This window comes from Pelodiscus sinensis, chromosome 11, assembly GCF_052426305.1.
Source record: "Pelodiscus sinensis isolate ZL-2025 chromosome 11, ASM5242630v1, whole genome shotgun sequence".
In the NCBI taxonomy this organism is placed as follows: domain Eukaryota; kingdom Metazoa; phylum Chordata; order Testudines; family Trionychidae; genus Pelodiscus; species Pelodiscus sinensis.
The window spans coordinates 27,795,299-27,823,123 of NC_143062.1; the positions used below are offsets into that span (position 1 = coordinate 27,795,299).

The window sequence follows — 27,825 nt, forward strand, 5'->3', positions numbered from 1 at the left end:
CAATCTGATTTCCAGTATTTTGCTTCTTTTCGTTTGCAATCCTAATCCAATTCTCTCCGCCAGACCCTAGCGTAATAGCTCTTTCAGTTTGCACCTGTCCTGATCATACGTTTCTTCCCTTCTCTGCCAAGCTCCTCTGCTTTCCCTTTATCCTCCATACTCATTGTAGGCCGGAGTCTGAAACCCTTGTTCACCCCTGGCGCCTTACTCTGAGCCCGTCACCCGCTTTTCCAAAGCCCCCTGGCCCTGAGGAGAGAGGGGTGAATTGTGTCCCGGCTCCTTTTAGACCCTGACATTCCTGCAGGTCTAATCCCGCCTCCCAGGGAACTCCATTGGTTCCCGTGGCCGCTTTGTTTCTCTTTTCGGCAAGTCTCTTGACCTGGGCGCCTTCGGATTGAGCGAAGAGTTCCACCCCAGAAATCCTCTGCAAATTCCAATTTTAGGCCCAGACGAATAAACCTTCCCCGCCTCCCTCGGGGGGGAGGGGAGTTGAGACCTTTCCCGTTTGCATGGGCCCGTCTTGACGCAGGAGAGCTTCTGGGGCGGGCCGCCCCAGCGGAAGGAGGGGGGGGGGGGGGGGGGGGCTAGCTAACCTGGGTAAGGTTGCGCCTCCCTTGTGGTGTGACTCTTTAGCGACGCTCCCCGGGCGCGCCTGTGGAAGCGGCGGGGCCGGAGCCGCAGCTAGGGGATGGCGGGGCTCAGCTCTCGCGGCTGAGTGGCGCTGCCTCCTCCTGAGCAGGTAGCAGGAGCGGCCGGGCCGGGAAGGGGCGCGCGGGCCCGGTGCTGACCCGGCAGGGGGAGGGGGCGCGGGGCCGGGCGGCTGCGGGTTGTGCCAGGCAGGCGGCCGGGGGGCGGGCCCTGTTTGGACGCGGCTCGTTTCCGTGTCAGCGGGTCCGGGCGCGGACTGGCGGGGACATAAGGGCAGGTGCGGGTCGCAGCGCGGCGAGTCCGTGGGGTCCGGGCTCCGGCTGGCCTGGGGCCGCCCCCGTCGGATCTAAAGCGGAGGCCTTCGCCTGGCTGGGCAGTGGGGGCTGAGACGCTGCCCGGTCCTTGTTGTCTCTGGCCGCAGGGAGCAGGACGGGAAGGGCTTGGTCTGCAGGAAGCGTTTGGGGGTCGGTTTCGGGGAAACAAACTTCATAGCCCTGGCTCTGGAGGAGACTTCCCCGGGGCTCCCCGTCCTGGCAGGTGTTTGCAAACCAGGTTGGACAAACACCTATAAGGGATAGAAATGTCGCCGTGTTAGTCTGGGGTAGCTGAAGCAAAATGCAGGACAATGTAGCACTTTAAAGACTAACAAGATGGTTAGTCATCATCTAATAAACCATCTTGTTAGTCTTTAAAGTGCTACATTGTCCTGCATTTTGCTTCACCTGTAAGGGAGGGATGGGTTAGGGTTACTGGGTCATGCCTCAGTGGAGGGGCACGGCTTTGACAACTTCCCCAGGTCCATTGCAGCCCTGCCTTTGTATGATTCACAACCTCGCTCCTCCAGCTTCCCTGGGGGAGATACTGCTAATAAGGGAGCGATGAGCCTCTTAAGGGTTGGTTACATATGGAAGTTGCCGAGGTGAAAATGGGCCCGCGGTTCTTGTACATTTCAAAGGAAGAGGTACAGCAGTGGGGACTAGCAGGAGGAGGAATGTTTCAGTCCCTGCTCCCGCTGTTTCCTCGCTGCGCCTCTTCCTCCCTTGCTTCTCCCCATGCCTGGATGATGCTAGAGGAAACCAGCATCTAAGTCTGTTTTCCCCCCAGCACTGGCTCCTGCTCCCCTTCTTGCTGCTTCTCTCAAATAGAGAGGCATGTGGGAGTGGTGGTGGAAGGAAGTGACAAGTTGAGTCACTGCTCAGCTACCCAATAAGTATATGCTTTTCAGATAGTCAACTAGTCGTTTACATCCCTAATTAAAACTATAACTTGCTCAGGTTATATTAGGATTTTAATGCAACTTATTACAGTTTAATAAACATTTCTCTTCCTCCCCTCCCCTGGTAGACAGATTATTTGTGGGTAGATCAGGCTTGAATGGGAAATACCTATTCAGTCTTTTTATTCTGGGGATGTATGTATGTTGGGGAAGTGGTTGCTAGTCTCAGGAGTTCTAACAAAAAGAAATTCTTTTTGCTAGTTGTGTTTTTTGTCTGGGCTTCATCACTAGCAATTTCTAGCAACACAATGTCTATTCCCTGTATGGGTGCTGCTGACCGGGAGCTTTCTGTGTTGTGTTAGTGATACAGTACATAGAAACTCACCTCTTCTATGAGGAGTGAGTTTTTCAAAATGGAAATCAAGCAAATTTTTTGGGCAGATGGAAGGCCGTAGCAGCTTGGCTCAGCTGTTAGGAAGTACCAAAGTCTAACTGCATAGTGTGTGAATTCTAGCCATCACTTTGGGAACCGTTATGTGAATATGCATGTCAGGGATATAAGAATGTGCAAATGTTACTCTTTTAAAAAGCCTTTATGGAGAGGGAGTGGAGCTTTACCGTATGAAGTTGCAGAAGTTTGGGAGACTTTGTTAGGATGACTATTTAATCCCTATTTGAAAATCCTTGGCGTAGCCCTGTGTTCCCAAATTAAGCTATTGTTATGACTGTAAACAGGATTTGACCATGACCTCTGACTGGCCTCCAGATCTGGCCTCTTAATTTGGGAGTAAGCGTTACTTAAAATTTTAGGTCAGATTTTTCAGACATATCTCAGATTAGATATCTGTATAGACATCCTAATTTAAGAATGTAGGAATGGCCATACTGGGTCAGACCAAAAGTCCATCTAGCTCAGTATTCTGTCGTCTTATAGTGCCCAATGCCAAGTGCCCCAGAGGGATCGAACAGAATAGGTAATCGAGTGATCCATCCTCTATGGCCTATTCCCAGCTTCTGACAAAGAAAGGCTAGGGACACAAACTTGTTCATCCTAGCTAATAGCCATGGATGGCCCTATCCTCCATGAATTTATCTTGTTCTTTCTTTTACCCTGTTATCGTCATTAATGCCTGATTTTTCAAATTCTTTTGGGAGAGGTGGATGCTCAGTACCTTAGAAAGTTAGGTTACTTGTTTAGCTGCCTAGGTATGGAATTAGATGTCTAGCATGAGGCAGGCCAACATTTTTAAATGTGTATAAGTTTCTTAGTTAATGGTATGCCCTACAGTGGGGTTCCACGGTTCCAGGACTCGGTTTTCTCAAAGGTCATTCCAGGATTGGGATCAAACCTAAGATTTCTCAAATAGTTCTGTTGGGTTTTGATACTGTTTTAGGTAATTTTAAAGGTTGAGCGTTGGACTTTAAATTTGTCAAGGGTGCACAAGCATTCTCTCTTTTTTTTTTTGAAACTTTTTATCATGATACTTGATATTGTTATTCCACAATGCTATTTGCAAAGTAGTTGAGCTCTACGTAATCATTGTAAAAGAAAACAGATTTCTTAATATGATCAACAAAAAATTACTCATTGCTAACATGGAGCAAAGAATGTGTGCAGTAATAAGGGTGGGAAACCTAGGAAAGAGAAGTTGTTGAAACAGGTAGCATTGGTAACACTTGCATGTGTGAGAGTATGCCTGTTTCACATACATCAGACAACTCTGGCTTTTAAAGTCCTGTAAACTAGTGGTTTTCAACCTTTACTCATTTGCAGATCCCTAAAAAAATTTCCGGTGGAGGTGAGGACCTTTTTGGAAATCTCAGATGTAGTTTGTGGAACCCGGGGAAGAGGGGTTGAAAACCATTGTTCTAAAAGAAGTCTGCTCTGGCTTAGCCAATATCAAGTGACAGAACTCTCAGATCTTTCATCCTTAGTACACGTAATAGTTTGCACTTTACTAGCTGTCTCTCTCCTCAGGATATCCTGACGTGCCTTACAGAATTTAATGAATTTAGCCGTACAGCACAGTTTGAGAGGCAGATGAGGCGTACCCCATTTTACAGGTGGGAAAGCTGAATCACAGAGAGACTTTGTGCCCTGTCTTAGTTGTCACAGTGTTTGGGTGACAGAACTGAAACTGAAACCTAGGTGAGGTGAGATTCTCTTATGCAGTATAGTTCAGAACTTGTAGCTGAAGGGTGGGGGCAGTTAAGATAGTTCAAGTCATACTCCAGGCCAGCAGCATTACACAGACGGTTCTTAGAAATAGGGGCCTGAGTTACCTAGCCTTCTGCAGCTGCCCTATGGTAGCTGTGCTGTCTGGGACCTGGTAGCTTCACCTGGGACCTGGTGAAGTGGCCCTTTAGAGGCATTCTTACTGCCTGCACTGAGGCAATTTTCTTATGGCTAGACCAGGGCTTCTAAAGCAATTTTACTGTGCTCTGGTGCGTATTGAGTGATGTAAAGGGGCTGGAGTGGGGTAAGGATCTCCGGAGTCTTTACTTTGCTTTTAGCAGGGTCATCCTTTCTTCCCTCCTCTCCTGCATAGGGTCTGTTGACTCCGTTTACTGTGAGTTTCTTTGCTGCTTCTCTCACTTCTTCATGAGAGGCAGATCTACCTTAATTAGGGATGTATTTGAGTAGTCGAGTCGATTACTTGTCACCCCTTCCCCCACCCTACTGCCTCTATATCAGAGGCAGCAAGCGGGGAAACAGGAGCTAGTGCTGTGGGGTGGTGGCTTAAAAGCTACTCCCCCTCTCCCCCCAGCACTGGATCTACGCTGCTGCCTCCCTCCCTCCTCCACTGCTTCCTCTATCAGAGGCAACAGGAGGGGGCGGCAAGAGAGGCTATTCCGGCAGCAGCCCCTATCCCCAGGGAATCCCAGCGGGAGTTAGGACCCCCCGTGGACAGGGGCTGCTGCTGCAAAGCAGCCCCTGTTTGCAGTGGCTGGCCATGCACAGGAGCTGCTTTGCAGCAGAGGCCCCCTAACCGCAGGGGGGTCCAGCGCAGGGAGATGGCTGCTGCCAGCTGGGCCAATAGGCCAGCTCAGTCCTGGCTTTCGCTGGGTCTGGGACCAAACCTTGCTATGGCTCTGCAATTTAAAACACAGGAGCCAGGGGACGGGGCTGCCCAGCTCCTACTGCCTTTTAAATTGCAGCGCTGCAGAGGGGTTTGGTCCCACACAGCATGAGCCAGGGCTGAGCTGGCTGCCTTCCTCTATCGACTAATTTAGTTGGGGACTACTCTATTGGTAACAACCTAATTTTAGCATCCCTGATCTTAATGTCTCTATGCATGCAGCTTTGCCCTAAGCTAAAGGATATTTATAAAGGATTCCACTCATGAATTGTCGTTCAGTATATTGTGGTTTTGGGTCACTGCTGAGACTGCTGCTTGTCATTCATTTTTTTTAGCATTGTGGTTTTATTTTCTTTCGTTTTAAAACTTGCTTCAAATTATGATGTGAAAATGAAATGGGGAAGGGAGGGGGGAATTAAGTAAACGTACTTTGCCACTAGGTGGAAAAACTCATCTTGTGATCTTGTCTTGTGGGTAAAATGAAAATGCGACCGTTTTGATGCAAACATTGATATGGTGATTTGAAAAGCTCTGTTGCAATCTTTCTTCCCACCAACACCAATTCATCCCCCTTCAAAGTGTTATTTTTACTTTAAAGACATTGCAGTAACAGTTGCATTTAACTTAGGGATGTGATTGTATACCTGTTTAAATGGTTAACTGATGAGCCTTTTATGGTTCCACACAAGGCCCCGCGAGCACCAGCTACCACCTGCCCCCCCACGCTGCTGCCACGGGAAGGGGAGTGGGCAGGTGGCTCTCGGGGAGCCACCTTCCCCCGTTGTGTAAACGTGTAATTGCTGAACATTTCAGTGGTTACACGTTTGCGCAAAAAAAAAAAAAAAGTTTAACATCCCTAAGTTAAATGGGGTATTCGTTAGCACAGTTATGTGACCAAGACTGCTTGAAGGTAGAAAAGGCTGCTGACCACCCTATGTAATTAGAGGGTTTCTGACATGGTTCATATCCTTTCCTCATCAATCTGGGAAAACAAGCCAAAACTCTGTTAGCTGGTAATTCAGCTCTGGACAGGCCATGAGAGCTCAGACTGCTGCCCAGTAATTTCAACCATAAGCTTCAACTATCTTTGACCTTGTTGAAATGTCTTAATTAAAAATAAAATAGAAATCCAATTTTTTTAGTGACACACAAAAATAGCTGCCATTTTTATGTCACATTGACAATAACGTGGGTGTTCCATGCTACTCCATGACTAGGGATTCTAGGCACTCCGGTAAATATAATACATAATCATGGTAAGCATCTAAATAGCCAGGCACATGTTCCTGTTTTTGTTGCCCCTTATGAGTCCACGGCTTGGGCAGAGAAGTTGATACAGTTTAAAGTCAGAATGGCTTCATCTCTGGCCAAAATATGGTGAGAGGAGAGTATGAATTGATTTGTTGTCTGACAAAGAAACACTTCCTGGGGGAGAAAGAAAAGGGACCTGGCCTATAGCACTTTTTTTTTTTAACCTAGCTATAATATGGTTTTACCTCATCCACACAGCTTGGGTCAAACTAGGCTAGCCTCAACATAGTTTAATAGCCATGCAGCATGGTGGTGCTGGCAGTGTAGACAAGGCCTAAGACATTGCTGGGCAACCTGCAGCTCATGAGCTATATGTGGCCGATGGGGGTTCTATGTGTGGCACGCAAGACATTTTGTTTACTGTTACCCGCCTGTAGGGCTGCAAGATGCCGCTGGTTTCCATCAACATAGTGTTTTTTCCTACTGTCATTACTAATGTTACATGCATGTAAAGCGAGGGCACATGAAGTGAGCTGGATGCTGAATACACACAGCGTTGACTCTGAAAGCTGTATTCAATCAAAGCGCGGCTGCTATAGTTCAATCAGCACACCCAGTGAATTCTAGGTATGCAAGAGCAGGCAGACCGTCTTGGTTACAACAATCCTGCAGCCCACTGAAATGAAGGAGGGCCACTCATGTGGCCCACTCACTTGTCTAGGTTGCCTATCACTAGCCTAAGGAAATATCACTCACAATACACACAGCGGATTGTATTTCAGACTAGACTGGACAAAGCCCCAGGGATTATGCTGTTAAGGTGCCAGCTTATAGTGGGTGGAGGAAGGAGTAAAAACTCTATAGCCTAGATTCTGTTCCTGCTCCCATTGAAGTCTGCCACAATAATGCCTGGTGCTAGATGTGTGATGACTTCGCTTTTACTACCAACGTTCTTTAGAAGAAAAATAGGACATCTGGTGCTTGCCCAGAGCTAGTAGCCTGGTTGGGAGGCAGGCTTGTCCTTTGAGTTTTTATGACTGGGGCACTTAGATCTGGCCAGCCCAGCTCTGCTTATCACAGCTTGGTTGTGTTTGCATGATAATGGTGACTTTTTAAAAAAGAGGATCTAGTATCTCTGGGATCCTCTCTTCAAGAAAGATGTAAGTTCTTTCCTGTTTCACTCTCACACTGACTGATTTTTACCCAGCTTCTTTCTGTTTGTGGAATGCAGGTCAGATACCATGTCCCAGAATGGATGCCACGTGGCTGATAAGCATTATAGTATCCACCCTTTTTCCTCTCCCAATTCCTGCCCTTCCTAGAGTCAAGAGATCCATGGCATGTGTCAGGAAGAAGGACAGAGCAAAGTAATTAACTAAAATGCCTGCTTCAGAGATGTGTTTTCACTGATTAGGAATTGTGGGAAGTGGAGAGGATGTCTCTGGAATCTGAAAGTCACTCGTTGAAACCTTTGCCAGAACTAGGATTTCTGGTACAGAAATTGCCATCTCAGCACCAAGTTAATCTTCCCAAGTGTGTTTGTTTAATGTTACGTACCCAAGGTAGTGCAACATACAGCAATTATTGAAGAAAGCCCCAATCCAACAAGTACCTGTTAGAATGCCTGGATGAAAAGTGGGTCTGTTAGCAAAGAGCCACCACTCACCTTTCATTGTAAGCTCTGGAAAGCACCCCAGCTTTCCAGAAGAAAGAACAGCCCTGTGTAGGGGAATTTTGGGCAGCCCCTGGAAGGGCAACACCTAAATGCCAAAGGTTCAGCAGATGATAGAGGGTTGGGGCTCTCCTCCTCTGATTTGTGAGAGTCCATCTGCTGGCTCTGCTGTCATGTGGCAAAAAAACCCACCTTCCTAAACTCATCCTGACTGTCCACTTTCACAGTGCTGGCTTTGTTTTAAAGCCAAATAAAGGGGAATTGTCTTGAGATTAATTCTGGATTACCTACAGAAAACTGGCTGTCAAAGCTTTATCTGTACCTCTTCACTGAGAGAAAAAACTCCAACAATCTCACAATGCTGAGTCTCTGAGTCTCAATCAATTGATTTATGCTCATCTCCAGGGTTAAAAATAGTGTAAACATTTGCATTTTGGGCTGGAACATAGACTCTGAGACCCTTCTCCCTTGACAAGTCTTAGAGCCCAGCCTGCAGGCTGAACCAATATGTCCATACTGCTGTTTTTCGCCCAAGGGTGTGAGCCCCACGAACCTGGGTCAATTGAACAGGGTCTGAGACAGGGTGCAACAGGTGGTGGCTTTTTTCCCCTTTGTGGACATCATTTACCAGAACCCAGGGACATGTGATGATGTGATGACAATAGGCAGGTTTTCTTAATCTCCCTGTGCTCTATGATGACTCTGTCGGGGAGAGCTGGGTTCTACAGTGAGCAAGACTTGGGTGTTGTATTGCACCTTGTATCTGTGGAATGTAAAGAACATTTCAGGGGTAGGGTTCCTATTTACAGCAGGGGAAACTGCTGTGTAGAGAAGGGATTGGCCCATGATCATATATCACATCTAACTCCGGGCCAGTGACAATCCAGCTCTTTGACCTCCCAGTCTGCTTTAACCCCATGACATGTCCCACAAAGCTTATCATGTCACTGCATTTCAATGGTGGTGGATTGAGCTGTTTATAATTTGCATGTCTAAGTACCCTATACTCAAACTTAGTTGAGCCTCTTGTATGGGTGGGTCCTTAAAAGAAATCATAGGGCCAGTTTCTTCCATAATTTTCACCAGTGAACTCCACTGAAATCAGTGTCAATGATTTGGGATTTTATGGATGCGAGTGCAGACTTGGCCCAGTAATACATGCATGATAACTAATAACTCAGCAGGAGCAGCCCCTGATAGCAGAGAAAAGTGGTGATAGGTCAGACATGTAGGCAGGGAGAATGTGAGTATGTATTCAGGGAGGGCAGGTCATATGGTAACTGGTTTCAGCAGGGGAGCGGGCAATCTCATCTTCCTTCAAAATGCTAGAGGAGAGCATGTGTGATATAGTAGATCAGGCATGTCCAAAGTCCGGCCCGTGGGCCAATTGCGGCCCGTGTTCCGGTTTAATACGGCCCCACAGGTAATTTGGCAATATCTATCTTTTATGGCCCCCAACGAATCCATATGTATTGAGATGAATACATTGTAAAATCTCAGTTAATGTCAGTTGGTCTAAATCAGTTATAAATATATTTGGACACAACATGTATACTTGGTGTTATGTTCCTGTTCATATTTTTTGAACTTAAAAGTTGACAGACAACCTTTATTACCAATAATATGTAATGTACTTTACAATGTTCCTGACATATATTTCAGCTTCCTGGATTTTTTTTTCATCTGGCCTTCAGATATGAAAGGCAGAGTGATTTAACACCTGTTCAGATTTGTCATCCATGTGACGAAATGAAAAGTATGCCGTTTGCAATAAACTTTGCATAAAATAGTTAATTTGCGTTTAATTTTAATGGTTCAAAGAATGTCAGGCAAAATGGTCGGCCCTCACGCATGTTCACTTCATCAAATCTGGCCCTCTTTGAAAAAAGTTTGGACACCCTTGTAGTAGATGGAAGAGGGAACCCAGGACTTCAGGGTTGTACATTTGACTGTTCCCCAGTGTAATATTGGAGAGGTCACTGAATAACTCTGTGCTTCAACTTCTATATTGATCAATTAGGGACAGTGATAGATAGTAACTTATATCCCTAGAAGTACTTGGTGATCCATGGTTGAAAAGAGCTGTAGAAGCTCTTTCTGAGTATGGAAAAAAACAAAAAATGGTCTGGTAGCACTTTATAGACTAACAAAACATGTAAATGGTATCATGAGCTTTCGAGGGGCACAGCCCCTTCTTCAGATGACTCCTTCATAACTCCGGTCATCTGAAGAAGGGGGCTGTGCCCACGAAAGCTCATGATACCATCTACGTGTTTTGTTAGTCTATAAAGTGCTACCAGACCATTTGTTGTTTTTTTTAATGTAACAGACTAACTAGGCTACCCCTTGAAGTTTCTGAGTACGGTACTTTGTGGTAGCGAGTAGGATGCAATTATTGTGGGGTAAATATCAAGGATATTCATTGTAGGGATGTTAAATATCGGTTAATTGAATAATTGAGTAACCTCATGAATTCGTATCGGTTACTCGACTATTCTCTAGTCCCTGGAGGTGGGTCCAGCAGTCACTGCTCGCTGGCTTCATTCCCAAGGAGCCCCCTGCCACTCTGCACTGCTGCCTCTGTATCAGAGGCAGCAGCGTGGGGTGCCAAGTGGGAGCTGGTATGCCGGAGGAGCCAGTTTAAAAGCCAGCTCTCCCGTCATGGACTGGCTCCCTGTTGCCCTGCGCTGCTGCCTCTGATACAGGGGTGGCAGCAGCCCATTTGGGAGGGGAGTGACTGGTCTGAGCTCCTGGACCCAGCGTGAACCAGAACTGAGCCAGACTGTTTGCCGCCTACCTCCTAATAACACTTTAAATGCACAGCCGGAGAGGAAATAGGTCCTAGACCCATTGCAAGCCAGGACTGAGACAGGCTGTTGGCCAGCCTGCTAAAAAATTTACTGGTGAGGGGAAAGGGAAAAATGTGTGTAGTCTATAGCAGTGTTTCTCAACCTTTTTTTTTTTAATTTTATTTTTAAATAAAGTACACCTTTAAAAAAAATAAGTACTCCCAGTAGCTACAGTTTTTTTCTACCATTGCAACACATTTGTTTAAACAGCTTAATTGTAGCAGGGTGGGCAATGAAATTTTTGGGCATAAAAAGTACAAAAATAATAAAGCGCTGTGAAGCTTAAAACAAAAATTTTGTTTTCTCCAAATTTCAGTTGTGTTGATGTACCCCCACACACACTTTTCTCTAGTACCCCTAAGGATACTCATACCACTGATTGAGAAACACTGGTCTATAACATTAACCTATAAGCTTTTGCTTATTGGTTAATCGACTACACTCTTACATCCCTAGTTCGTTGCTGATCTTCCTGCTCAATTGTAAGATTGCTTTTTGCCTTCATCTTGGTTGCTCTGTGTTGTATCATGCTTGGTCTTGGCACCTCTGTGTGTGACTAACTGTCTATCCCGCTTCCAGACCAGAGGCAAGATGGCCCAGTCCATGACATCTGTGGTGAGGTTCTCCGCATATGACAATGTCACCCACTCTACTGCCACTACCCTGCTTATGGCCTCAAATAATGTGACGACTCTGCCCCCAACAACAGTCCGGGCAATCAATGACACCAACATCACTATGCCACACAAGTGCCTGCTGTTGCTATACGAAGACATTGGGAAGTCCAGGTGAGGGTAGGAGCTGGGTCTGGACCATGTCCAAAGAATGATGACTCTCAGGAGTAGAAGCGAGAGAAAGTGAGGCTGATGCATGATTTCCCCTTACCCAGAGGCATACAAGTTGACTTTTTAATTGTTTATTTTTTGCAGAGTCCGCTATTGGGACCTTATGCTTCTGGTTCCCAATGTGCTTTTCTTTGTCTTTCTTCTCTGGAAACTGCCCTCTGCCAGGGCCAAAATCCATGTCACTTCCAGCCCCATCTTTACTACCTTCTACATACTGGTAAGTACAGCACCTGGTCTCTGAATGATTGGGGAGTATTAAAGTGGTGTGTGCATTTTTGTGTTTTGTCTACCTTCACCCACCTTCCGAGAACATTTATGGCTCACGGAACACCTGAGTTAGGTCCCTGGTTGGTAAAAGCCCTTTGGCTCCTACATAAATATACAGGTTTTCTTTTTAAATTAAGTTGTACAGTTAGAAATGTGCACAAACTTTCAGAGTAGGTGGTGGTAGTGGTAGGCAATCTTGAACAATCTAATATATAGAAAAATGCTACAGAATTTTTAAAAAGTATTATCAGTAGTTTTAAATTTGGATGTAAACCTTCCCCAGTGGTGTCTGTGTGTGCAATTGGCTCAGCCAGGAACAAAGTGCTAGGGAACCAGGAAAGCTCAACTGACCAGAAACTGAAGAAAAGAAACAAAAGTGAAACTGCCTAAGCTGTTGGCTTTGCAAGGAGCAAAAAATAACTCAGGAGAAGAGACCATGAAAAGTATTTCTCCATTTTATAATGTTGTGTATAATGTTGATAGGAAAAAGGGGATGTAAAATGTTTCCTTTGAAATCAGCATTTGTAAATTTCAGACCATTATCTCGGTCAGGTTTCTGGAAAGTGAATGGAGGTTTTCCTCTTCCAGGGCTTGGTACAGCCCCTTAGGCTCTGTTTAGCCTGTCACCATCCCAGGTCTCTTCTTGATCCATCTCAAAACCCTCCTGTATTTTGTTGTTTACTGATCCCTTACTGAACTGATGTTATTTTTTATTGTTAAAAATAAGTGTGGGATTTGGGGAGAGGCCACCCTTTTGCCTCTTGAAGCAGTAGCAAAGAAGATCCAGTTCCCATACAAGGGAGTAAAATATGGCTGCTAAACTGGTGCCATTGAGCATTAAAAATGTTTGCTTTCTTCTCAGTGCAACTTTCCCCAAACTTGCACTCCAGTGAATTATAACACTGCATTCTCTTTATGAGTTGCACTCCTCCCACGCCCCACTGCAAGGGTGTCTGTCCTTCAAAGCACCCAACTGGGTGTAAAGCTGGACTGCACAGGAAGAGGCTACAAAGATCTGTGGTAGATAGTACATTTCAAAATACCCATGGAGTACATTTTCCTTCCTTGGCTCACCATCACTGTGGAAAGGAAAATACGGTTTGTGATAAGGATGTAAAATCCCAATTAATCAGATAACTGGTTAAACATTAGCTTGCATCACCATTTAGGGTGATGCTTATTGGTTAACTGTTAACCTTTCACAGTTAACCTTAGTTTATAAGTTGGTTAATCAGATTTGACCTTTGCCCGTATTGGGATAGGTTTAGGCACTTTATATCCCTAGAGGATTAGCATAATTTAACCCACAATGCTGGAAACTCTTCTTGGAAAAGCTTGTGTTTTCAGTAGGGATGTAAACTGTCATGTAAAAAGTTAACCAGTTACTGGTAGGTATCACCCAGTAAGTGTGATTCTTACCAGGTAACCAGTTACCCCTTTACATCCATAGTTTTCAGAAACTCAGAAGTCCTGGTCCGCAGCTGATTTTTCATCTTGCACATGCTTGAGGGCTGCCAGTGTTGAATGAATGGACTGTGGAGCTTTATAGCTGATCTGAGGGGGTCTGTTAGCTGATGTCCTGTGGCATTGGTTACCTGGTGAGATCTGTATACTGGGTCACACTAGGTATTGTCCTCATAATCGGGAGTGGTGTTTTTGTTGTTGACTCTTTTCCTGGGCTGAGGTGGTGGGAGTGGAAAAGATAGAATTATGTTCTTAGACCCCCCCCCCCCTCATATTCCATTGTATATCAGGACTGAATGAGGCTCCTTGCACTACTTGTTGAGGGAAATTTGGTGTTGATTCTTTTTCACCGAGTCTAAGTCTGCTGTCTACGAAATACTCATACCAAATAAGCCTGGGGAGTGGGAGACCAGCCCTAGGACTCTCTCTTGGATCTCGGATTTAGAAGTCCCGGAGTACTAACTGTTAGGCTTCTAAGCTAACATGGAAACTGGTTCCTAGAGCAGAATCCCGATTATCATCCCGAGCAATGGGCAGGACATGAGCACCCGTTCACCTTTGTTGTATTTCCTAGGTATTTGTGGTGGCGTTAGTTGGGATTGCTCGTGCTGTTGTCTCTATGACGGTCAGCGCCTCTGATGCTGCTACAGTTGCAGATAAGGTGAGTAAAGCACTGACCCTAGATACTTCTGCCTTGTGCAGTTATGGCCCTTCTGATTAGCAGCTTCCTGTTTACACGCATACACGAAGAATGTTTTTATCTGCAGCGCTCATGACGGGTGGTTACTGTAGAGTCTCACTTCAATAACCGTAGCCAAATGATTAGAGTGTCCAGATCTGTGGAACAATGTGCTTGCTAAATAACACATCAGTAGTAGCAAAGTCTCCATTTTGCAAGGAGAGAATGACTCAGCTAGGCATCTTGATGCAAAGCCAGGACCTCCCACAATTGCCTGATAACTGGCAACACCCAGACTTCAATGTTCCTAACTGCAGCAGCTGAGTGAAAAATGTGGGGTACTTTCCTGTCTGAGAACAAACAACACTGAAGTCCATTGTGATTCTAGTAACTGAATGTTTCCAGATCAATGAAAGGGCAAATAGGAGATGTCTCTGTAAAGTAAATTTTCTTCTAGAGAGTTCAATGATTACCACAAGTGGGCAGTCCCTAAATCAAATGCTCTGTAGCTCTTTTGTTGTTGGAGGCAGAAGTCCTACCTTGGAAAGGTGACCTTCTCCAAAGTTTCCTGGGTGTCCTGTATTTTCTAGGTTCTTTTTCTCCCTGACATACCCTGTTTTTGCTCTTCAATGCACTGGCTAGCTAGATCTTGGTAGCCTTTTCCCTTCACCTCTGCTACACAAATCAGGGTGTGGGCATTACATAAAAGATGAGATTTCATGAGGGTAACACTGTGCCTCTGAACTCTCTGTTGTTTGTGGTGCTGGGAAGTTACAGAAGGACATAAAGAAAACCGAACAGAACATCTACAGGGAATGTGGCTTTGCAAGAAAGGGTGCTTTGACAGGTGGTGCATGGCTTTTTAAATAGGAATTGCTGTTGTGTGATTGGTTCTAAAATTCATGAGTAACTCCACCAGGAGAGATACTCTGGGTTCTAATCCCAGACATGCCATTGCTTCCCTTAGGAAAAGTCATTTTGTGTCTCTGTGTCTCGCCGTGACATGGAAATAAGTAGTATCAGTCCTTTAGGGAGCTTTAAGAGTTTATTTTGCTTCAAGATTTTGCTATTGATACTGGATAGCAGCATCAGAGGAGGGCACGAGAACTTACCAGCTAGAGGTTTGCTGCAGCATAGCTCCAATAGTCCTAGTTTCTATGGTGCTGAAGATGCATGTTGTTCAGGTTGGCAGTGATTGGGAATGCAGCAGAGATGATACTTGCTGCCCCAGAAAGACACCTTTAACTGTACTGAACTGCTGCCACTTTCTCAGGCCTTCTGGTGGTGCATCGTTCATTCTCTCTCATTCCTTATCAGCCAGGTGGGCCATGTGTGCAGGGCTTGCCTTGAGGGAAGGGGTATAATTAGGGGGGAATTAGTTAATTTTCAGCCCACTAATTTTCACCCATTTTCAGCATCTTCTGCAAAAGGTGAGGGAGTTATATGGGAAGGATCAGCTCCACCTGAAAAGTGTCTCGCTCGCCCCCACCCCCACCCAACCCACCCAGGGCAGGAGGTGGAGTCACACTGCATAAACTTCCCCTTGGCTCCTGGCTCTCCTAACCCTGATCTGTTGTTTCTCAGATTCTGTGGGAGATCACAAGGTTCTTCCTCCTGGCCATTGAGCTGAGTGTGGTGATCCTAGGCCTTGCCTTTGGTAGGTACCAGAAGGTTTGCTGCTTTCCAGTGCTCCAGATGTGTGTCTTTCCTTTGTGGGGGTGGTGTGTGCAGCTTGCTTCTACCTGCATGGGGCAGGGGGAGTTAATCCTCTGCAGCAGGGCATTGCTAGAAGAAAGATAGGAGACAAGTAAGACTCTTATTACTGGAAGTGACCTGTGGTCTCATTTGTGAAGTTTTCTGTGTGGCTTGTGCTTTCACCAGGACATGTTGGATTCACATGTGCACTTGTAGTGATGCTGCATGCAAATTAGGGGAAGGGGAGGATGCTGCTGCACCAGCAGACTCCAGCATGCAATTTTTTCCCGAGGGCTTTTAAAAGTCATTTGCTTGAACCCCACGGTCTTTAGGACGGAGAGTCCTCTGGGGCCCTCTTGTTGTCTCTTCCCTTTTAGTGCCATGTGAAGGATGAAGCCTCTGCAGACTGTCAGAGATGCTTTCATTTGAGCTCAGGGAGATGCTCCTTAGCTGTAGTCCTCAGGTGCATATGTGTACTCATCGACATATTGCCATGTTCATCACTGCAGTATCTAAGCACTGGATCCCCCACCTACAGGGCTCACAACCTCAATGCAGGTTCTCCTGGATGACTTGAACAGTCTTTTAACTGTTCTCCAAAGAGAGACATTTCCAGCAGTTCTGTGTAGATAACATTGCTGCTCACTCTGTCCAGTAACTGTAGTGGGGGATGGGTGGGAAGGAAGCAAAGTCAGTCTCCTCTTTTATAAATGTGACATGCTGAGTCCTGTGAAAGGCTTAAACAGTCTGCAAAAGCGACGAGGAGTCCTGTGGAACCTTATAGACTAACTGAAGTGTAGGAGCATAAGCTTTCATGGGCAAAGACCCACTTCGTCAGATGCATGCATCTGACGAAGTGGGTCTTTGCCCATGAAAGCTTATGCTCCTACACTTCAGTTAGTCTATAAGGTGCCACAGGACTCCTCGTTGCTTTTGCAGATTCAGACTAACACGGCTACCCCTCTGATACTTAAACAGTCTGGGCATTCCTTGTTTTAAACAAACTGTAATCCTCCTCCTGGGGGGTGGACAAGGGCTTTCTAGTGTGGTAGCAGCTTCTAGAGACAGCTGATGTGATGAGGTTGACTAGGGTCTGATCTGTCCTTGTTCCTTTCAGGTCATCTTGAGAGCCAGTCCAGTGTCAAGCGTGTACTGGCAATTACCACAGTGTTGTCATTGGCCTACTCTGTTACCCAGGTGAGCACATGGAGGCCTGCAAGCTAGTGCTAATGTAGGAGAGCCTGCTGGTTTGGAGCTGAGTGGAGAAGGGGGCCTGTTGCTTTGGAGTCTGGGGAGAAAAGAAGTGTAGCTAAGATTACTCTCCATTCTGTGAGACTGGTAACATAACAGGAGCCTTTCACCTGTAGGGCAGTGGATTGAAACCAGCCTGAATCAAGAGGACTGGCTGGTTGAATGATGGGTCAGGAAATCAGATACCAGGTTAAGGGGACTGGCTGGTTGAAGGGATTGAGGAGTGGGCACTGGAGCTTTCCACAGCTAAACAAGTACTTCTAAATCCAGCCGATGGTTCCCTCCTAACTCAAAGAAGAAACAGGATATGCTTATTAACCAGAGCTGTCCAGGGGCCCTCCCAGCCTGACGTCTCCTGCCACTTCCATCACGTAACCATTTAGTATATTAGCTGCATCTTGCGCTCTCTGAACAATGTGCTGTGTGTCTGGCCATGTTCTCCTCTTCACTAGTGGCTGTGTCCAGCCCTTTGTAATAGTCTCTCTAGTGGAGGCAGTACCGGAGTAACAGGGCCATCATTGTTCAGTGCTTGGGCTCTTGCATACAGAGGCAGTGAGCTGATTGTTACCACATGATATGCTGGAAGAGCCTCATTAAATACCAAGTGGCTAAGCTGTATCTTGATTCAGTAACTCCCTCTTTTCTTCATTGTCTGTGCCATCGGATCTGTCTAGCCTGCTTTCAGATGGACTCCAGGTACATGAGGCTGGGTCTCCTTTCCCAGCTGTGCACAAGTGCAAGGGTTTTACAGATTGGATGTTATAATAGGAAGTATGGGACTTGCCATTCCATGTCACGCCAGTGGCCCTTTGAATCTAGTCTCCTGCCTCCAATCCATTCTGTCTTCTGGGACATCACAGGAGCTGTTCTTCTCTAGACCCAAACATTGGCTGGTCCCCTCAGTTGCTTACTTGCTCCCTTCCCATCTTGGGCCCTAAGGGAAAAGTCTCTCCCATTGCAATGACATGTGCACATACATTCAAATGGCTGCTTATCTGTTATTAAACAGACACCTACCCTTGCCACTTCCTTCTCCCTTCTTCTGCCCTGTTGGAGTCCTGTGGCTCCCCAGCTCTTCACCCACATCTCATCCACTGTCTTCCTAGATGAGAGCAATGCAAAGGTCAGGGTTCAGTGGAGCAGTTGTAAATTCAAGTATCTTTTGTTCCGTGTCTTGTGGTAGTGTGTATCGGGAGTATAAGGAGGGGTCTGTAAGAGGCTGTGTTCAGATAATGCCTTTCTCTCTGTTAGGGGACACTGGAGATCCTATACCCTGATGCTCACCTCTCAGCTGAAGACTTCAACATCTATGGCCATGGGGGAAGGCACTTCTGGCTTGCCAGCTCCTGTTTCTTCTTTCTGGTAAGTATAAACTCTGTTCTAATAATCCCTGAGACACATGGAAATACAGTTTGGAGAGGTATCAAAGTGGTACCACTTCCCTGGCAGCTTGATGTCTTTTAAATAGCCTTGTGAGAATTGGGTCCAGGTAGTCAAATGCAAAGCCACAAACACTAGACAGTCCCTGGTTCTGCAGAAGGACCTGCTTATTCTCTTGTAACACTCTGGTTTCAGTGTTGGAACTGAGATCTCCTGCAAATTGATGCCCCTCAAAGGGAGAGGGAAGGCAAATGAAGATTGCGTGGGGATGGGGCTCGGGCTGCGTTTTTGGCATTAGAATTCTAGCTCTGTTTGGTGCCTCTTCCCAATATTCCAAAGTCAAGAGCCCTCAAGGCCTGAGCCAGCAAGGAACTGAGCACTTAGGACTCCATTAGCTCCCATGTCAGTTGCTTGGTTCCCTGTATCCCCTTCCTTTTCTCTGTGAATTCATGTTTATACCGTGCCGGTGGGGTGGCACTTTGCACATCCACCGTCCTTTGAGATTTCAGCAGTTCAACCTGAAGCCAGCGGTAAAACTATTTGCAAGGGCAAAGATCTAGCTGTCTCCTTCTGCTTCAACAGGTCTATTCCTTGGTGGTGATTCTTCCAAAAACTCCTCTGAAAGACCGGATTTCTCTACCATGTAAGTGGGCACACCAGGCTTCATATGGCATAGCCAGACAGTGCTGGGACAGAACCATGAATCGGTGGTGGTGGGATTGTTTACATGAATAGGAATCAAGGGTTCTTTATGCCTCAACCTGTAACCAAATCTACTGCATTCCCTTCCTCCCCAGCCAGTGACTGGGGCGCTGGGTATGTGGCAGGGGCCTGTGTTAGCCCTCTAGAAGTCAGCACTTTTTTACGCTGGCAGACAAAGAATGTCGTAGCACGATAGTAGGCAGGTAAGCATCCATGGTAAATTAGGATTAGTTTGGGGCTGTGCAAGCAAAAATAACTAATTCTTGAATGGTGAAATCCCTGCGACTAACATGTCTTGCATTTCAGAGTCTCTCCCTTCTGAGATGACAGAGGGTGAGAGAACATGTTTCCATCCCTACTGTAACTCTCAAGGAATTGAATGAAGAGAATGGGACTTTTCCATTATTGAGATCAGGGAGAGGAAGTGTTATGCATTTGAGTCCCAGTAAGCCTCTTGTAAGGTGTGGTGAGCACCATAAGGAAAGGCTTGGCTTCTGAAAACCAAAGTCCCCTATTGTGTAGCATATGAGGTTACATCATCTTGGTGTAGAGCAGCTGGACTGGCCACTTCGTCTGGAAAGTTTAGAGCTTTTCCTTCCAGACTGCTAGGAGTTGCTAATTGCTCTTGTCTGGTTTGGCAACTCTGTCACTTGTGTTAGTATACCGAACTGGAGCATACCAAGTGGCTGGAGTAGCGGAACGGGGGGATGGATGGTTCAGGTTATTGGAATACTTCCTTAAATTATTCCTTCTTTAAATGAAAATAAGTTGTCTGTGTGATGTTCACCAAAGCAATGGGCTATGCTTGGCATGCTGTAGGCAGGGGCTGGGCAGTTTCCCAGGCCACAGCTCTGCCAATGTACCTTGCTCCAGACCTGCAATATCCAAGCTATTCCAGTCTTGGCAACTCTCCATTCTGCTGATACCCTCACACCTGATGGACAGTGCCCCTTGTCTGCACTCCATGCAGCTTTAACTAATTCCTTCATTTCTGACCCACAGCACCTCTTCTGGTTTAGTCACAGGTCTTTGAGTGCCAAAATTGCTGCCTGTGTTGCATGTTTGTTTGTCTGGTGACCAGCATCAGGTCAGCATGTACAGCTGTAACAGGCTTACATGTGTTGTTTTGAGCCACCCCTTTAAACTCCAACTTTTTCTTGATGATACATGAGCCTGTCGTTTCACCCCTTTTACCGTATTAATATATAGCTCTTTATTTCCTGCAGCGCTCCTGGCATAGAGTGTGGTATGGGGAAAAAATATGAGATAAGGACTTCCTGCATTCCATAATGTGTTCTCTTTAAATGTTTGATTCCCTTCCCCTCTGCACGTGGCTTTGTGTCGCTTCTATCAAGCAAGGTGTAGCTATCATGGCCATACATTGAGTCAGTGCTGAGGGGGTTAGATTTCATTCTTGTGTCCTTGTCTGTCTTACAGCTAGGAAGAGTTTTTATGTCTATGCTGGAATTCTTGCTCTGCTGAATCTGGTGCAGGGCTTGGGCAGTGCCCTTCTCTGCGTGGATATCATAGAAGGACTGTGGTATGTATGCAGGACCCCTCACATCCTTCCTGCTACTATAGATAGATCCTTGGGTTGGCAGAAGGAAGAGAGCCCAGTTGAGCAAAACTTATTTAATGAGTGCGTAGCATCACCTTCTCCCCCTGCCCTAGGCATAGTCTTGGGATAAGGAACTTCCTGATTGTCCTTTAAGGGACATAAAGTTGTTGACATGAATTAAACTTCCATTAAGCGCTCCCTGTGGGAGACACCAGGAAAAAGCAACAGTGTAGGAAGCTACTAGAAATGAGGGGTTTGTGAATTCATTCCTTAGATCTTTCCACATTGGCCTCTTGTACCAGAGTGGGGCAGCATCTTGTTTCCAGTGATGACTAGCCATTGGCTTCATCTTGTATGGGATTTTCACAATGAGAGGGACTATGTTGTGTAAATATTAGTAGAAAACATGTACACAGCTTCCCAGAAGTAACGTGGGAACCCTACCCCCACCTCCTGAGCTGTGCTTCGGAGCTGGCAGGATTTGCTCTGGGATGCAATGCCCTGCTATTAAGGAGCTCCCCCAGTGTTTGAACTGGGCATACTGGACTGGAAGACTGTGATGTAAACACTTGGGGCCTGGGAATGGTGAGGCTGTAGTGACAGAAGTCATTAATTTGCACCAAGATAATATACTTGTTACATAGAAGGCTCTCCCCTCCTCCCCGCCCCCCACCGATGTGTCTTTGACACTCTGCATGAAATGGGCTCCCCTTCTGAGTGGATGGTTGTGTTCATTGCATAGTAGACGCTAAATGGCTTCATGTTTATTCTTGCCTCCAAAGCTGCGTTGATGCCACCACGTTCCTCTACTTCAGCTTCTTTGCACCTCTCATTTATGTGGCATTCCTGAAAGGCTTCTTTGGGTGAGTAATCAAACAAACGGGGTTTGATGTCAGTTGATCTTTGTGCCAAACTTGTCTCATTTGTAAAATAAAACCATTGGATGCAGCACTAGGTAGGCACTCAGGAGAACTGGGTTCTGTTCCCAGCTGTGCCATTTGTTCCTATGTGATTGTGGGTAAGTTACGTCCCTCTCTGAGACTGCATTTCTCCATCTGTATAATGGGGATAATACTTAACAGCTTAATTCTGACACATTCCTGTGAGACAGGGTTTCCCAATCTATGGGTCAGGACCCAAATATGGGTCACCATTACATTTCAAAAGGGTTGCCAAGTGTCTTCCCCAGGTGGCTCTGCCCTCCTTCCTCCCCCTGTTTTTGAATTGCCTTGGGTCACCAAGTCTTCCTGAATTATCAAAATGGATCCCCATCTGGAAAAGGTTGGGAACCGCTGCTTTGAGGAGTTTAACGTCTCCAAAGCACCAGTAAGAGCTAAATTGTTGGTCCCTGGAATGAATAATTGACTAATTACTGGGAGCCTGCGTCCCATAGCAGGATTAAATTGGTGTCTTGTCTTCTGGATTTTTTTGATGGGTTTAGGGAAATGGCCAGTGGATTAGCTAGCATAGTGGATCCAAAACCTGAAGCTGGGAACTCTTTGAACATCCCTCCGCCCCTCAAAAATGCTCTCTGACTGATTCTTGGGCTTGAGGCGCCCTTGTGTGGCCAGAGAAAGGAAATGCAGCATCTTCATCTTACGTGAACAAGACGGAACAAAATGCCTAGGCATGTTTGTGATAGAGATGCAGCCGTGTTAGTCTGGTGTAGTTGAAACAAAAGACAGAACTATGTAGCACTTTAAGTTCTGTCTTTTGTTTAGGCATGTTTGTGTGAGTCTTACCAGTGAGAGAGGAAGCAGCAGATTCTCACCCCCAGTTAAAGGTATTCTCAGAGCAAGTAAAACAGTCTTTGGGGCCTTGTATGCAGTCTGGAGACGACTAAGCTTATTTTGGAATTGGCTGTAGATAGAAACTGCTGGTTGTTCAGATAAAACTCCCTCCTGTCCGAGTGCATCTGAAGTCCCGAGTGCATCTGGAGGAGTGATAACCTGGCCCCTTGACGTCAGTGGCAAAACGCCAATTAACTTCAGTGGCACCAGGATTTCACCCTTTTGTATTTAGGAACAAAATGTGCTTTGGTGAGAGCCCATTCCTCTACACACCGCATTTCAGCCATGTCTGTTCAATTGTAGCTCTGCCGATTTACATCATTGCTGAGCTGCAGAGCCCTCTGCTGTTTCCATCATAGACGGCAGCACCATGGGGGAATGTGCTGTGGCCGATCATCTTTTAGGACAGTGCAAGTTGCTTGTAGCTGCTGTTTCTTCTCTTGAGATACTGCCAGCCTTAACAAGGGTCTTAATTCTTTTTCCTGATTCCAGGTCTGAGCCGAAGATCCTGTTCTCCTACAAATGCCAAGTGGATGAGCCTGAGGATGTAGATGTACACCTCCCCCATGCCTATGCTGTGGCCAAGAAAGAGGGTGTGGATTCCAGCTTCTACTCAAACACCCAGATCGACACCGCAGCCTACTTGGATGACGTCGCTTCAATGCCCTACCACGTGGGCAGTGTCAACAGCATCGACAGTGACCGCTGGAAAGCTATTAATGCCTAAAGCAACCCAGATGCCCAGCACGATGCCACCCTCCCTGATCACACAGCTGCTAGGATGTTTATCAGAGACTGGCCCTTAGTCACTTGGTGTGGCTTTTCCCTCTTTCCTGGGGGTTTAAAAACCCATCATGGAACAAAAGAGCTCCAGCCCTCCCAGAAGGACCTTTTCTATCTTCATGTGAGAACAGCTGAGACCAGCTATGTTCATGAATATCTAAATGCTGAACCTTCCTGATCCTTTGTGTTCCAGATGTAGCTGTGACCCAAAAGATGGGCCTGGCTGGCACCCATTTCTTTCCAGTGACTGAAAACACTTATGTAACTGGGACGGGAGTGGGATTTTGAGGTGGGTGAGTTGAGATTAACTTCTCTGTGACACGTGTATGAAGCATTCAGCACATACAGAGAAAGGCACTTTCTTGGGCTGTCTTAACAGATCCCATTTCCCAAGTCATATTGTATTGTAGGAAGAGTGCTGTCTGAAGAGAGGAAAACTGGGAGAGCAGGGCTACTCCCCAATTCCAGCGGATACCAATGGAAATCATGAACTTCAGTAAAGTGAGAGTTACTAGGAGTGTTATGGGTGTTTATGGGAGAAGGCATACTGATGAGTGAACTGCTAAATGTGCCCTGTGACCATTACAGGGGCACTGTCTGGCACGACAGCTGTATCCGGGGTCAAAGAAAGAGACTTTTAAAGAGCCAGCATTACTATCTCTAGGAGAGACAGCGGCTATGGGAGAGTCTCTGAAGACCATGCTGCTCAGCTGTCCAGCTGCTGTGCAATTGAACTCATACTGTGAACTTGTGGTGACAAGTCACTATGTGTTTTACACTGAATTAGGGTTACATTTTAAGAATAAAATTGGCCAAGTGTGAGTTTTTCAGATCTGCACTCTGCTTTACAATCCTGACTGAATTCAGAGCTCCAAAAGGGCTGTAAAGGAGCAAGCTGGCTCTGAAGATGAAGGCTCCAAATGAGTTCAGTTGGTTGAAGCAGAGTAGAAGTCCCACATGAGTCCTGTCTGCCAGTGACCAATAACTGATGAAGCCACAGAGTGCTAGGATCAAGGCAATTAGTGGTTTAGGTTGGGTGGTAGATGGGATGGAGGCAGGCAGGCAAACTGCTATAATTTCTATGGCAGCGTCCGTCTCCTGGACCTGTGTTGCATTACAGCTTGCACCCTAGCACAGTCACATTGGCTTCAACAGATTTTATAGCTGGATGTATTGAACCTAGAACATGGTTCTTTTAAAACTACCCAGGACCTGTCATTAACCTCTTCATGATGAAAAAAAATCTGGCCTGGCTTTCCTGGACTTCATTATGGACCTAACACATGGTTGTTCCACTGAAAGCTGCAGATGCCGGTCTTGTGGTACCTGTGCAGTTGATTTGTATTCATTGTTGGCAAATACATTTCTGCCTGAAGTACTGGGGAGTGGAGGTTCAAATATAAATGGCTGCATTCCATTAGAGATAACAGAGTGAGAACATTTTCAACATTTCAGGATTTTGTGTGTATTTCTCTTATGTGTTTTCCTTGTGCCTGGCAGCCAAAGAAAGTGGAAGAAACAAAGACTGTAGGAAATGCTCACCCTAGTGTGGTAGTGGTTTGAATTGTGAGAGAGGGTGCCAATGTGGCACAGCCAGCTTCTGAACGTGTCCAGAGTGGGAAAGGGAAAACACCAGAAGTGAGAACTGGAAGCTAGTACAGGTCTTTGAATCCATGCAGGCACCTCATTTCCTCTTGTTAATGATCAGCGCAGCCTGTCTATGGGCAAGAAGTTCTGCTGCCTTCATATTCTGTCCTCCTGATCTGTAGGCAGTGCTGTGATGTGAAGAAAAAGAGGATTTAGTTTATTTTTAAAACTTTTATCTACTTTTAAAAAGAAAGTATTTTCTGATTGATCCAGTATTTGGGTTGAATTTTTCATGTAGCTCTTCAGAGCCTTTTAAATGCCCTCTGTCTGCAATGACGCTGACAGGTGGCGGCTGAGATTGTGTTTTTCAAGCTACTTGGCCAGGTTCAGCCTTTTCCACATTTTCCTATCATTGCAGATATACATTCAGTTGCACTGGTATTAGCAATGTTGTGGGAGCATAGGACTAAGGGTGCTTGAAATATTGCATCTGTGGGTAGAGTTAGAGGGCATGTTCCCTGAAATGCTGGTGGCCTCCTGCTTTCAGCATGGTGGCTGCTCCTGAAGTTGAACCAGCTTAACAAAAATTACCTAGGATGGGCTGGGCTTTGCACACTGGTTCAAGAGTATCATGCTCTTGTTTGTCTAGACATATCCCATCCCAAGGAGTAAGGGCTGAGACACTTCAAGACCCTGAAAATGAGGACTTGCTTGTTCCCCTGGGTGATGTGAAGAGCAGACTGAATGCAGCCTACTCTAAATCAAATGCCGAAGGGTCATCTGGGCACATGTTCAGTGTGTCCATCAGTTCCCCTTCTCCAAGACTCAGTGTTTCCTCAAGTTAAATATAGTCTCTGAATGTCCCACATTTGTCTTTTGCTGAGGAGCTTCTGTAGTTGATATAGGACTGATCTTCCCTCTGTTGTCTTTTTATGTTTGTTATGCCTTTGAGGCCAGCACATAATATGTATGGTCCATGAGCAGAAGTGTGTTTGTGTGTCTGGGGGGACTGGGGAGATTAAAAACAGAGTAATGTATATTTTTGTTTGTAAAATAAATAAAATTAAGTTTGGCATAAACTGTAACACCTTCTCAAATCACCCAGGCTGTACAGATGTTCTTCAGAATCCTTTTAAAAACTAATCTGCCATAGTGTAATGTATCATACCCTTTTCAAAGGGAAAGGCTGTGATGGTTTTTTTTTTTTTTTTAATAATCTTTCATTCGAACAATAATCATCTAACAGTATGGAGCTGAAGTGACAATGATCCCTAATTCCAAGTAATTAAGTCAATTAAGACTTCAGCTATCCTGCTCTTCTTCCTCCTGGTTCGGAAGAGTGGGATACTTGGAACTTCTTTGTGCTGCACGTTCTCCTTACCTTGTCTCAGACTTCATGCAGCCGTCAGAGCTGGCGAACATTGCTTTTGAGCTGGCCAGTTAGGTTACTCCAGAATAGATCAGCTTGCTAGTAGATGTCCTCTAGGCCTTAGCCACCTTCCACCACAACTCCATCTTCCACAGCACTACTCTAAACTGAGCAGCCTCCCCACCACTGTCTGTGCATTTACTATTTCCTCTGCTGACACCATCATTTTGTTTTCACCTCTTCCTATCTTGAGTTTCACAGCTCCCTTACCTGTGTTCCAGCTGTCCAGACTCTAGCTTGTGCAGAATGTTGCAGCAGCCACTTCCTATAACAAAGCAGATTGGATTGTATGCTCATTGTTCTCAGCCCTATTAGAGATACATTAATTTTTAAAATCCATTTAATGAAAACTTTAAAAAAAATAATCTCCATCACTTTTCTGTAACTGATATCATGGACCCTTGTGCTCTCTGTTCCTTCCACCTCTTTTGGGCTTAGATGATACCCTGCGCTCACCTTTGATGGGGCCTTGATGGGCTCTTTGGACTGATTGGCTTCTTCTTGGAGGGGAGGGGAGTTATCTATGCAGTTGCTACTTCTGTGTTCCTGGTACTGCTGTTTCGGTTCTGTCAACTGTCCCCTGCCATGCAGACAGGCTGTGAATGCTATGTTGCCTAGCAACCATCACTGTAGGGATAGTTCAATGGCCTACTCCCCTCTGTCACATCCAACATCTGGCAGTGGAATAAGGCAGGGGGTGAGTGCCAGGCATCTTCTGATTTTTACATCTAACAGCATTTGAATTCTCATGCCTCTACTAGGGCAGTTGCATAGATAAGATGGCTACTCCATGGTAGTGTCAAGCAGCATGGGTAGCACAGAAGAATCACCCAAATAGTGGCCAGGAATTAAAAAGTGCCTGGTGGTAGAGCTAAGAGGGGCCCTTGTGACTCTACCCTGGGGCTGGATCAGATCCTTCTGCAGTAAAATCTGTTCGTGAATGGAGGGGTCTTAGAAGGCAGAAATCTTTGTAAACATCCCTTCACCAAGTTCCTCCTAGATGTTTCCATTGGGAGATGGCAGGGATTGCCCCTGAAATTTCAGATGAACTCCCAGGTGGCTGTTTGTGGGGAGGGTATTTTTGAATGCTTTGCTTTCTGTACAGAGGCAAGTAATGTGCCAATATTTGGATTGTTACATAATCCAGCAATCATAGTCATGGCCCATGACTCTTGTGCTGCATGCTACATGCTACACACTCAGGAAAAAATATGATCCCGGCCTCACACAGCTAACAATCTAATGGGCCTAGATTTCTGCACTTGGATCCACACAGAGACACCCTGGTGTTTGTCTAAAGCCCCATTGTTGGATTGTGACTGCAGTTTTCATATTTATGAAATGAATAATATTGGCTTTACATGGACACCTCTGTCTTGAACGAATAGTGAGTAAAGAGGCAAGCCATATATTAAGAGGTTTTATTTCATATCTGTAAGTGATGAATTAACTTCTGAAAATTAGGAAGGTCAAACAATAGGTTAGACTGTGTGGGGTGCTTAAAACTTATCTAGGGAAGAGCACCATTGAAAATAACAAGTCTATTAGCCACCACTCTGATCAATCTGCTTGTATATTTTTAGACCTTTTCCACATCATTTATCTGCCTTTTCTGTTTGGATTTTAAGTCCTTTGAGCCAAGGTGCCTCTCTTACTATGGATTTGTACAGTGTCTTGTA

The 27,825-nt window shown here is 45.8% G+C and overlaps 1 protein-coding gene and 1 long non-coding RNA gene across 4 annotated transcripts; one reads left to right on the forward strand and one right to left on the reverse strand.

Annotated features, from left to right (window-relative positions):
* The first annotated feature begins 582 nt into the window (after nt 1-582).
* On the forward strand, nt 583-25,906 carry TPRA1 (transmembrane protein adipocyte associated 1). 3 transcript variants are annotated; one of them, XM_075938789.2, is made up of 11 exons: nt 583-739; nt 11,296-11,504; nt 11,646-11,778; nt 13,867-13,953; nt 15,556-15,628; nt 16,784-16,863; nt 18,169-18,279; nt 18,880-18,940; nt 20,437-20,539; nt 21,340-21,420; nt 22,840-25,901. In XM_075938789.2, the coding sequence occupies exons 2-11, from the start codon at nt 11,308-11,310 to the stop codon at nt 23,072-23,074; spliced, it is 1,161 nt and encodes a 386-aa protein (XP_075794904.2). In that variant the 5' UTR covers nt 583-739; nt 11,296-11,307; the 3' UTR covers nt 23,075-25,901. The 3 variants fall into 3 exon arrangements, with proteins under 3 accessions (XP_075794904.2, XP_075794906.2, XP_075794905.2); XM_075938791.2 differs by lacking the exon at nt 583-739 and adding an exon at nt 821-925 and having other exon boundaries at nt 22,840-25,906; XM_075938790.2 differs by lacking the exon at nt 583-739 and adding an exon at nt 1,004-1,200 and having other exon boundaries at nt 22,840-25,906.
* On the reverse strand, nt 24,772-26,728 carry LOC142830928 (uncharacterized). Its single transcript, XR_012906479.2, has 3 exons — nt 26,603-26,728; nt 26,357-26,411; nt 24,772-24,905 (listed from the first exon to the last, which is right to left on the reverse strand). It is a non-coding gene; the product is annotated as an uncharacterized LOC142830928 (long non-coding RNA).
* Between the last annotated feature and the right edge of the window lie 1,097 nt (nt 26,729-27,825).